This window comes from Myotis lucifugus, unplaced genomic scaffold, assembly GCF_000147115.1.
Source record: "Myotis lucifugus unplaced genomic scaffold, Myoluc2.0 scaffold_30, whole genome shotgun sequence".
Classification (NCBI taxonomy): Eukaryota; Metazoa; Chordata; class Mammalia; order Chiroptera; family Vespertilionidae; genus Myotis; species Myotis lucifugus.
The window spans coordinates 3,271,405-3,283,582 of NW_005871078.1; the positions used below are offsets into that span (position 1 = coordinate 3,271,405).

Genomic DNA, 12,178 nt, shown 5'->3' on the forward strand with positions numbered 1-12,178 from the left:
AAAAATATGCAGGACCCAAAACAGAGAGGATAGTACAAGAGACTGTATTACTCTTACATTTACCACATACAATCAACATTTCAACCTCTATTATTTTCACAACTTGTTATTGAATTTAAAGCACCTGTGTATGGTGATTTTACTTTCACTCTACAGCCTATGGAATTGAATTGAACACTGTAACTTGTCCCATTGGATTAAATCATGCAACTGTCACAGAATCAGGTTAAGTGGTTTATAAGGCATATTGGAACGAGTTAAAAATCATTTTATATCCATTTAAAAGTTTATTCTTTTGGATGAAGGGGTTCCTGAATGCCTCAGTCATAACATGTGTTGTAAATCAGTTGGATAGTTTGTTAAAGAATAATGTATTTGGCTTAGGATGGAGCCGCAGGAATTGGAAGGATCTGTAGTCATCGCAGGGATGAAGGGTGTCCTCTGAGTTGGGTCGGGAACAGCAGCTGTCACACCACATTCAGAATTCCAAGTGGACAAGGATGCCAAAGGCAGGCAGCAGTAAGCCGAGAAGACTTGGTAATAGGGTGGATGTACCTACAAAGTAAACCAAAAACATGTATGAAATTTCACTGATAACAGTCACTATTGTTATCGATGCTTTGGGAAAAGCCAGAATACGTAGGCCTGAAAACCAAGTGGTTCCTTAACACACACTCACACACACACACACAAATACACACACACACACACACACACACACACACACACACACACCGCTTCTCTATTCTTAGGTCATTTAAGAAAAACAGAAATATTTGATGAAGGATTTTATGTGAGAGCACATGCTCTGTTTATACATGTCCATATAAATCATTTAAGATGATAAGACCACAAATGTTTGTTTTCTACATGATCTCACAGTCCCAAATTCCTACCAGAAGGTGACAGATCAAAAAACATATATAAATAAGTTAAAAAATCTATGTGTCATGTTAAAAAATAAGATAAAGAGGTGATAGTAAAAATACTAATAAGGTTATCTGGGATAATGACATCATAGGTATAACTAAATAGATATTATATAACTTCACATCCCAATGGTTTTAAGACATTTAGATGCTTATACACAATGATTTCAAAAAAATATTTTGAAAATTTTATATACTGATTGATTTTAGAGAGAGAGAGAGAGAGAGAGAGAGAGAGAGAGAAACATTGATTTATTTAGGCATTCATTGGTTGATTCTTGTATATGCCCAGACCAGGGATCAAGCTCACAATCTTGAAGTATAGGGATGACGCCCTTAAAAACTGAGCTACCTGGCCCGGGCCAACAGAAAAATAATTTGGATAATTGTAAATCATCTATTCAAATTTAAAGAATAATTGCCCTGAGATGTTATATTGTGAATTTAAAATAAAAATGATATAACATGTTATGGATTTATATTACATATTAGGCTAATAATTACATCCAGAAGGGCTTTTCCTGTGGCCAAGCAAGTTTACAGGTGTAGGTCCTGCCCACACTGGAATTCTTGAGAAAGGGATGAAAAATGGGACCAAGAAGGCATAGTATTCCTTTCCACTCTCTATAGCCATGAGGCACCATCTTCAATGAACACACTGCTGGAATGAGTGACAGGCTAAAAAGTACAGTCAACAGCTTGTAAATATGACAAATTTGTGTCAAGTTTTGAAAGTTTACTTTAAAACTTAAATCATTATTATTTTACCATGTTAACAGTGGACTAAAACACCCCTTTATTTGGAATATTCCTCTTATATTCAGGAAGATTTGGGGAATTTCTCTTGAATCTATGGTCAGTAAAAGCACATGCATTTTTCTTATATGGTAGAAGATTGTGTCAGTCTATCTGCATGCATGCATTCCACTATTACCCTGTTAGCAGCATTCATGCTACATGGAAAACATCATCAAACACAGTTAAAATGGTTCTTAGAAATAAGCAAGACACTAAAGATCAAAAAGTGAGGGCAGAACTGGAAGGGCAATAGAAACAATCCTCAAATAACTACTTGTAGCCTCATCAATGCTGCAATAACGCCATCAATAACAGTGATTACACTAATCACTAATAGTGACCATGAGAGCTCCTATTTACTGTTCTACAGCCATGAGACAGACACTATGCTGGCTCTTTATATTCATTTTGACATTAATACCACAGCCTAGAATAACAATGATCTTATTATTCTGATTTTATAGATTATATAACATAGAATTTAGGTAAAATGACTTGTTCAAGGCCAAGGCCAGTAGAGAGGGCGGAGCCAAGATTAGATCTCAGATTGGCCTGGCTCCAAAGACCATACTCTGTACCTCTCTGCCACTTTCTGTGGACAGCTATAAAAAGGGACCGATTCTAGAAATGCATAAAGACACTACACCCAGAACTGAATGTGTCAAGGCAAAGGCACAGAGAGACAAGAAATGACAAGGGAAGGTACAGCACCTAAGCATTTCAGAGAATCCTAATTTGTTGTAGTATTTTGTCCTCCATATTTTTCTACATAGATATATTTAAAATATGCCACCACCCACACACTATTTTGTTCTGATAAGATGAAGAAGAATAAACCTCAATCACATTAAAATATAAAAAGTCCGTAGTTTTCAATGTTTGACCTAGTTTAAATGATCTGACCTGAAGACCTTTGTCTGGGAATGACTGCATGGTCTCGGCAATGCTCCCTCCTCGGGCCACAAATTACATCAGCAATGCGCACACGTTCTTGTACTTGCCTGACTCTGTGGGTTGGCTCAGTACAAACTGTGGCCGCGGAAAGAAGTTTAGTCAATTGTGGATGCCATTTTGAAGTTCTGGTGTTAGTATGAAAACCAAACACAATTTCATAATTTGTGGCTTCAACATCAGGATATTTGACTTATTCTAAATAAACTCTTCATGTTTATGTGTGTTATATTTAATTTCTCTAATGGCTCAAGCTTATGTAATTGTGGTCTTCATCTCCAATTCTCTTCCACATTCCAAATACAAATTAGAGACCTGACTGATTCGCTATTTAAAGTCATTTCACATGTGGGATCCCTATATTCTTGAGGGATTTTCAATATATATTGGTTTTGTATCTAACAAAATGTATATCACCACACTGCTATCAAACATAATTTCAGCATTTACTTGGTAGGTAGAAAATAGATATTTTCCTTTTCACATATCTACTGAATGTCAAACATGTGAAAATATCATCAATCTGGTGAATCGTTTTCCCCCGTTAGAACAACTGTAAAGCCATTTTAGACTATCATAGCTCTTCCACTGGATTTTCTTGATTTTTTTAAAAACTGAACTGCCCAGACTTAATTTCTTCAGGAAGGGTTCCTGATACAGGGAGGTACATATTCAGAAGAAAAATTCCAAGTAAAAGTTAAGCAATGTTTAACAATCTCTTCATGTTTTATGATAAGTAAAGAACTGCTCTAGTTAGTTTTTAATACAAATCTCTTTTCTGATGCTTAAATTTGTACACCATGGCCCAATCCCAACTCCTTCTTCTTTGCTATTGCTGATGATGCCGTAATACTTGAAATTTTATCCTTGTCATGTCACTTTGTATGTTTACAACGGTTAAAATCTCTAGATCGTGAACAACTTCAGGACAGAGAATATATTATATCCAAATCATATTCTTAGCTGTGTGGACTAAGTTCAGTATGAAGTGAGTACTTTGCTTTTAGTAACGGGAGCACAACTGAATAAAGAGCTGATGATGTACCACTTTGGGGCAACTAGAGAAAGTCACCTGAACACCTGGGTCTTCCATGCTTTGTACTTTCATCTCTTCTTCCTTTGCAGATTGCTTCATACTCTTAGACTAATCTTTCAAGATACACAAGAGCACCAAGCTCACAATAATATATTCTCAAGATAAACGAGATGATATATTTTAACCCCAACTCCAGTAAGAAAACTTCCAAAGAAAGATTCTAATTTGCAAAGTCTGGGTCACAACACAACCCCAGACCCATTACTGTGGCTGAATTAATGAATTTCTATGATTGAACTGGCTTGGAACAATCTCCCATCCCTCAACCAATTCCTGTGGCCAAGGAGGCATGGTCACAAGAAGATGTCAATTTTTATTCTGATCGCAGGTACTTCCTACAACACTTTCCACAGTGAAAGGGCTGTGTGGTTCCAGGAGAAAAATAGGGATTCTGGGAAAAGAGAGAATACATTTCAACAAGAAAGTGCAATGCACACAGAGAGTCACCAAAAGCAACAGAACAATTCTTATTTCCCAAATTGTTGACCATGTAAGATTTTTGTCAAGTAGCATGTCACAAGAATACCGTTCTGTCCGCATCTTTGGAAAATGTGCTTTGTGGTAATTAAGAAAAGTGTTTCATGCCATTATTCACTTGCATTATTCATAACCTCTCTAACTGGCTTTCCCCAATTGCTTGAAGTTAATCAAGATAAGAAAAGCAATTGATCTATTTAGCAACTGAAAACTTAAAGAATATTTATATAAATTACTCAGAGTACAGGAGCCATTTTTATGAGTAATCCTTGAGAGTTATACATGATGGGTGCAGCATTAGAATGTGTAAGACTAGAAACTAACTTTTTTTGTTTTGGCTGAGTACATAAATCTGTACAGTTATATTTACTCTGAGATTTGGAATTTAAACAGTGATAATTGCTACATAAAGGCAAACACGCTAAGAAATTTAATAAACTATAGTGCCTGAGACTATGTAAGGTCTGTATTTCTGAACTTACTTATTTGTAGAGGAAGGCCTATTGGGAGATTGTCATTTTACACATTTATTCAATCATAAGAATTTAGTCTGAAAAAATGGTAGCTCTTAAGAGCTTTGTTTTTGGATTTAGCCCAACCTGTTGGAAATGCTGAGTCACTATTTTACCCTTGTACACTCAGCAAATTATTTATGTCTGTTTTTTCATTTGATTGTTGAAGTTTAGGTGAGAAATAGTACTTATTTTCTTAAATTTATGGCAGAAATGCATGAAAGGAGGAAGTTCTGTTTCTTCCTTTGAGATACTGACACATAATGAATGAATGAATTTTCAAAGATAATTTAAAAAATTCATGCACTCCAATTTTTGTGCAGAATTTTATACTTGAGGCAAAAACAAATATGTTAAATTTTGTCTTGGCTACTGGAATTTTACAAAATGTCTGAGACAAAACAATCTTAGAATTTTTATTGGTTAATTCATTTCTGGAATTTTCATCTTGTAGTGTCTTTTCTTACTTGCATATTTTCTCTTGCATGATTTCCCCCCATAGATTCTCACCCGATTTTTTATCCTGTCTACATGTTATCCACAGAAATCATAGAATAGAACCAAGGTGCAAAATGTACAAACTTATAAAATAGTAGAGTTTTGCTTTCTTGGAAACTGGCATAGAATTTCTAATAAAACTCATGTAATTTAGTAAGATTAATGTTAAAATTTCCTTTAGGCTATATACCAAAATTATTTTAATTAGTTTTCTAATGCATATTGAAAATTAAAAGAGGTGTCTGTTTATAAAGTTAGTTGGTTTCTATTCAAATAGGTTTCTTGGGAAAAATTCTGAGACAGTTTTCAACTTTATATCAATTATTATAAGCATTAACTACCTGCCTTTGACAAAATGAAGTAATGGATATTTACCCCAATTGGTTTTAAGACTTTCTGGAAAAGAAAACAAAAGAAATGGATTTGACCTTTGAAATATAGTAGCTTTTTTTTAACATCTAATGATTGTGTTTGCCTTTGGATACCTATGTTATCATACTGCCTATATGTACCAGCTTGTTTATTTTGCTTTTAATAATTTTATCTCCTTGTGTCTCCTTGAGATAGCAAAGTCTAAGTTATGTGGAGGGAAAAAAAAGCTTAAGACCTACTTCCAGTTCTGCCAATAGTGAGTTGTATAACTTTGGGCAAAAAAAGAATATTTTGACTCAAGATATGGCTCTGAAGCTGGTGTGATCTTTGGCTATATTACTTGTCACGGATGTGGATTTTCCTTCTGTTAAATGATAGGGTTCAATGTTCTAAGTCCTTATATAAGCTCCTACTATGGCCATGAGTCTATGATTCTAAGGAAACCATATATATTTAAGAATATCAAGCATTGAGCCATAAAATTTGCAAACACATTTGTTATATTTCCCCTTATTTATGATAATCAAAGTTGATATTGCTTTATAAATATATATTAAAAGCTTGATCATATAAGTGATAGTGGCTTTGATGGGTTTGTCAATCTGGTAAAACCCACTAATCTTGCTGCTCCTACTTGTTTGGCAATTATAAACCCATGTGCCAAGCAAAATAGATTTTTTTTTTGGCGGGGGTACATGTCTTGCTGGCAGCTTATCCTAGCAGTCGTATTAGTTCCTTACTGTTGACTCTGGCCCTTTCCCTCCCAGAAAATGCTAGATTGCCAGGATACATTCTTCTTTGAGAAAGAAGCAAGCATTTCCAATACAGTAAAGACTGATTCTTTGCTGGGAAATGTAGAAGTAAATTCTAACTGCCTATTGGCCAACAAGCACATGCTCACACATACTCAAATAACCTAATTTTGACATCATTTGGGGGTAAGATGAGACTATAATTCTGAGGACTTTTAAAACTGGCTTGCCTACTTCTTTAGAAATGCAAAGTGGTGCTTCACAAGAACATGAGATTTGAGGTTAGAAAGCATTCTATTTGAGTACTAGTGCCCTCACTTGAGTGTGTGACCTCTCACAAGGTACTTAACCTCTTGGAGCCTTTATTTCCTTATCTGTAGAATGAAGAGCATACTACTTAACAGCAGGATATTTGTGAGGGTGAAATTAAAATAGTTTAAAATGCATAGTAAAAGTCACCTAATAATTGTGAATTTGAAATACGAAATTTAGTTTCTTCATTTAAAATGTGACTTTATTTAGCAAATATTTAGTGAGAATATCCTGGGTCATGAAGACAAACAGAAGAAACCCAGACCTCAGTATTTGGATGCTTTTCTATAAAATGTGCAACATACGTGTAATGGGTATCATGGATTTATTTATTTTTTCTCATCTTATACAAAATCTTTAAGAAATAACATTCCAGTTCCTTACTTGTGATTAATTCACAGACAACCAGAGCTGGTTGATTCGATCAGTTCATCTTTGCATTTGGCTTTGGACATGGCTGTTTGACATAGCACTCTTACATGGACAGCCCAGCTTTGTGGAATACATCACACTACCTCCAGGATCCATTTCTCTCAACCTTGATTAATGTTCCAGGGACCAGGGACTTCAGATGCCCCATTCTATGTTGCCATACTCACAACAACACATGTTGAATTATTCCTTCCACTGCCCCGACTGACTTTGCCTCCCCCCAATCAGTTTTTGTGGCAAAAGGACAGCAAGTAAAGCCAGAGTAAAAGTTTAAGAATTTGTGTGTGTCTCATGCCAAAGTGGAAGAATCCTCTTTAGTGCTGGGCGTGAGGGACCAGTTGAGCACATCTGTGACTAAGACTTCCTGGAAATTTGGGGGGCTGCAGATGCATAGCCCATTGGGTTCATTTAGGGATGAAAAAGGACTATTCCTTGCACCTTCCCCAGCTCTCACATGGACACAGTGGCTCATTTGATAGCCTTGCCTCGGCTGGTATTTTAGATTACTGACAATAAAGAGTAAAGTACTTAATTTACTCATAAGTTTTCTAAACAGTCTGGCCCATACCATGTCATCAACAAATATCAGTTTAACGAATTATTTTTATTTTTATCATTTATTAGTTGCCTACTCTGTTCAGGGAAGTGTATAACATATTATTTTGTTTCATTCTTATACAGTTGAAGCATGTATTGCTATCCTCATTTGCAGATGAGGGTTCTATGGCTCAAATTTCTCCACCAAGAACAAGGCAAAAGTGGGTATTAATTCAAACCTGATTCTAAGCCCAGTGCTATTTTTTTTCTACTCCACAGATGCTTCATAAATATCTCTTACTATAAATATGGTTACAGAATGCAATAACCCAATCTTCCTTAACACAATGAGTTGAGAGTTGGAAATTACTGCCGGTATCTAAATACTTCCATAACTACAAGAGCTAAGGATCCTGGCCCCTGACTGGTTTCACATGGTGATTCAGAGGCACAGCTACCTTAGAAGCTTTCCTGGGGTAAAACTGGCGTGGGGGCAGGGAGTCCTATTTGATCTTTCTTGATTAATCTTTGCTTTGGGGCTATAACAAATGAGTGACTCACCTGTCTGAGGCAGTATTTTGGTATTTAAGATTTTTCTTCCGACTGTGTTCCTGAACTCATTTGTTTGTCAGACCCTGGGGCCTTACTGCAGGACCCAGTGTCATCTATCTGTCAACAAGGATTAGTTGGTGCCTCAGTGTGTCTCCACAGGCATATGAATTTCTTATAAGAAACTGTCTGAATTCATGGAATCTCTACAGCGATTAAGCAGATCATAACCAGATGAATCCCTTCTTTTTTACTTGTGCGTGAGAAACGATTTCTCAGCTGTTTTAACAATGGTCTGAAGTGTGTAAGGAGTTACTGACTGGAACACAATTCTGATTTTTCTAAAGAATTTCTGAGTTTGTGCTTGTTTCGCTTCTCATTCAGGAGATATACTAGTAAAATAAGTCCAATCACTTTGAATGGTATTTGCATGGAGTGTCCTTGGTTCTGTTGATATATTTTTCAGAATTTCTTTTCCAATAAGAGGGCTCATTCTTAGTCTAATTTTCATGGTGGTAAACCCTGACATTTTAAGTTATTTGCAAATCCTTCGTGGGTTCGAATAAATGGAATAAGATTGGCTTTCATCATTTCTGCAAGAAGTTTATTTAAAAAAAAATCAAGAAAGTAGTTACTCCTTGCTAACTACCAGGAATTCTGAGAAATTCTTTAAGAAACCATTTTGTTTATATTGAGCAAGTCAAATTTCCAAACAGTGAATGGAAACTAAAATTCTTCTTTCAACATCTCTATTTCTACCAGTAGTGCAGTCTTCTAGTCATTCCATTATAAAATTTTGGGAGTCATTCACTTTTCTCTCCTCAAAACTTGTGTCTCATGCTTTTGTGTCTCTTGACAGTGTATCCTGTACAGAGAGACTCTTAGATGTTAATTGATGATGATATGCTAAAATGTTTGAAATAACATAGGCATTGGGAGAAATATTATAGCATTTAGAAAGAGTACAAGACCACTTCTCTCTTTGTCTGCACTCCTGGTTTTTATCATATTTTTATAAAATTTGCCCATGCTTCTGCATTACTTAGCTCAGTTAATGATGTTGCTTTTCACTTGGTCATTTACAACAGAAAATGCAGAGTCATTTTCAAAAATGCCTTTTCTCCCTCACTTGCAATATACCAACTTGGTCACCACGTACAATTGATTTGATCTCCAATATGAATCTAGAATCGCTCTATTCCACTCCCTCTACTGCTTCTGCTTCAGGACTTCATCACCTCCTACTCAAACACAAGAAATAAAATAATATGAAAAAAAAAAAGAAAACCACAAATTCAATTTTCCCCCTTCTCACAGATTGACTATAACCTATACTCCAACTATATCTTCCTTATGTTCTTTGTTGGATCCTACATTCCAGATTCACTGAATGAGATGCCAGATGTATGTATTCTCAGAGTTCACACTTATTTCCTGAGACTGGAATGCCCTTCCACTCCCTTTTATGCCTGGAAAATTACTGCTGATGTCACAAAATTCTTCAAAACTATCATCCTTTGAAATAATTACTTCCATCTCAATGCTTGCTTCTACAACACTTAACATAAGTGCTGCAAATATTTTTTCTCCTGTCTTAATCCCCAGTGAGGTTAGGGCTTCTTGACAAGAGACCATGTTTTTATTCATCTTCAAACTCCCAAGGACCAAGACTTACTTGGCACATGTTTGGCACTCAGTATATTTTTGTGGAATGAGTTGAATAATGGTAAAAATCTCTTTTCATTTTATTCACTCATTTGGATGTTTCCCTTCTGCCATAGATCTACCCACGATCCCCCTTTCTCTATGCATGTCCCAGAAATACCATTCCTGAGAGAAAATAATATAAGAAATTAGTTTCCCTCTAAAATCCCCCATGTGTTGTAGGCTCAAAATGAAATAATCATCCCATCTAACCAACATTTCCTAAAGCTCTCAATTCATAAATGTGAACAAACATGGTCTTTAATTGATATTTTATATTCTGAGAAAGACTTTGCTAGCCATAGATGGATTTTATAATACAGATAAAAAAGAACATAGAATTCACCCAAGAGAAATTAGCAGCACACTAAACCTTTACTATTGTTTTGTTCTCTTGTGAAATTTCTGCTAATGAAGGTGTAAGATTTACCACCTTTCTTGTTTTCTGTAGTGATTGTGGCCTATTTTAAGTTGGGAATATGTTTAGAATAGAATCCTGGACCAGAAAAATGAGGCTATTCCTTTAAAGGAACATACTGAGATAATAGTTTATTTTGACTATAAATTGGTGCTTTAAATATTTTTAATCTTTGAATCAGATGAATTTTCCTCTTGTAAACTGTCTCTAAATATATTCTCACTGTGATTTTCCATCTTTTGTCTAGCTAACTTTGCCTTATACATCTCATGTTACAGGAAAAATACATATTCTAGAATAATAGTCATTGCCAAAAATTCTTGGTTTATAGGGAAATAAATATGCTTACAATCAAATATGCCCTATGAAATATTTATAATACTGAATTTACTATTATCAGTGCCCTATGCATTATTCTTCTCCCAAAATTATTGCTGCGGTTCCTAGCATAATTTGTTACTAATTTTATTTATCTCAAATTTTGGTAAAATGAATCTTCTTCCAGAAAAAATAGTGGATATTAAAAGTATGATATAATTTCAAATAATCGCATATTAATAAGAGCCATGCAAGATGTTGCTACTTTCAACCTTTCTCCTAAGTAATTGCGTTATGTTTAGGATTCCTCCTGGGATAAAATCTCTTTGCAATCTTAGAATCACATATGCCAGCTCTCCATTTGCCACGAAAATTATCATACTAAATATATTATCACTTTTTAATTTTTATTCATTTTTAACATTTAGATTTTACTGGCTCTCACATTTTTAAATACATTCTTTATAACTTTATATATTTTAAGGAGTATTTTTAGCTTATATTTTAATCATAAAGCATATATTGGAAATCTGATATATGTGTCTTATACTTCTTGTTAAAATATTTATGATCTAAGTCTTTGAGACATTTTAACACACCAGTATTATTTTTAGATAATGTTTTTTTCTTTGCTAGTTTAATTAAAAAAATAAATATTGAGTCAAAATGCTTTGCCAGATTCTTTGGAAAAAATACATTTACATAGTTTTACTAGTATAGGTAAAGAGTTATATTCTCATTCTAAAAAGGCTTTGAGATAGTTTACAAAGATAAATTATGAGAAAGGAAAAAAAAAGAAAATTGAGAAAAAAGAGAAGTTTAAGAAAATCGAGCCCTAACTGGTTTGGCTCAGTGGATAGAGCACTGGCCTGAGGACTAAAGGGTCCTGGGTTTAGTTGCAGGCTGGATCCTTGGCCTTGGTAGGAGGTGCATGTGGGAGGCAATCAATCAGTGTGTCTCTCTCACATTGATGTTTCTCTCTCTCTGTCTCTGCCCATCCCTTCCACTCTCTCTAAAAATCAATGGAAAAAATATCCTCAGGTGAGGATTGACAAAAAATAAAAATAAAAAATTGAGACAAAGCTAGAAGATAATTATACTAAAACTAGAGGCCAGATGCATGAATTCGTGCACCGGTGGGGTCTGTCTGGACTGCCCGATTGGGGCTGATCAGGGCCGGGCTGGTTGGGGGGAGGGGATGCGGGAGGTTGGCCAGCCATCCCCGCCCTTGATCGAGGTAGGGAAAGCTGATCAGGACCACAGTGTGCTTAAAAGCAACTGATCATCCAGCGTTCCAGTCACTTGGCTTTAATATATATATATATATATATATATATATATATATATATATATACACACACACTAGTCACCTGGTGCATGAAATTCATGCATGAGGGGGGTGGGGAGGGGTTCCTTCAGTCCAGCCTGCACCCTCTCCAATCGAGGACCCCTCTCACAATCTGGGACTACTGGCTTCTAACCACTCACCTGCCTGCCTTTTTGATTGCCCCTAAGCTCTCTGC

At 35.5% G+C, this 12,178-nt stretch overlaps 1 protein-coding gene across 1 annotated transcript in view; it reads right to left on the reverse strand.

Moving 5' to 3' along the window:
• Window positions 1-221: 221 nt before the first annotated feature.
• The window catches only part of CNTN1 (contactin 1), a 196,710-nt gene continuing 184,753 nt past the window's right edge, over window positions 222-12,178 (reverse strand). Inside the window, 1 exon segment of the mRNA XM_023752262.1 lies at window positions 222-555. Within this exon segment, the coding sequence (XP_023608030.1) occupies window positions 479-555 (77 nt within the window). The 3' untranslated portion in view covers window positions 222-478.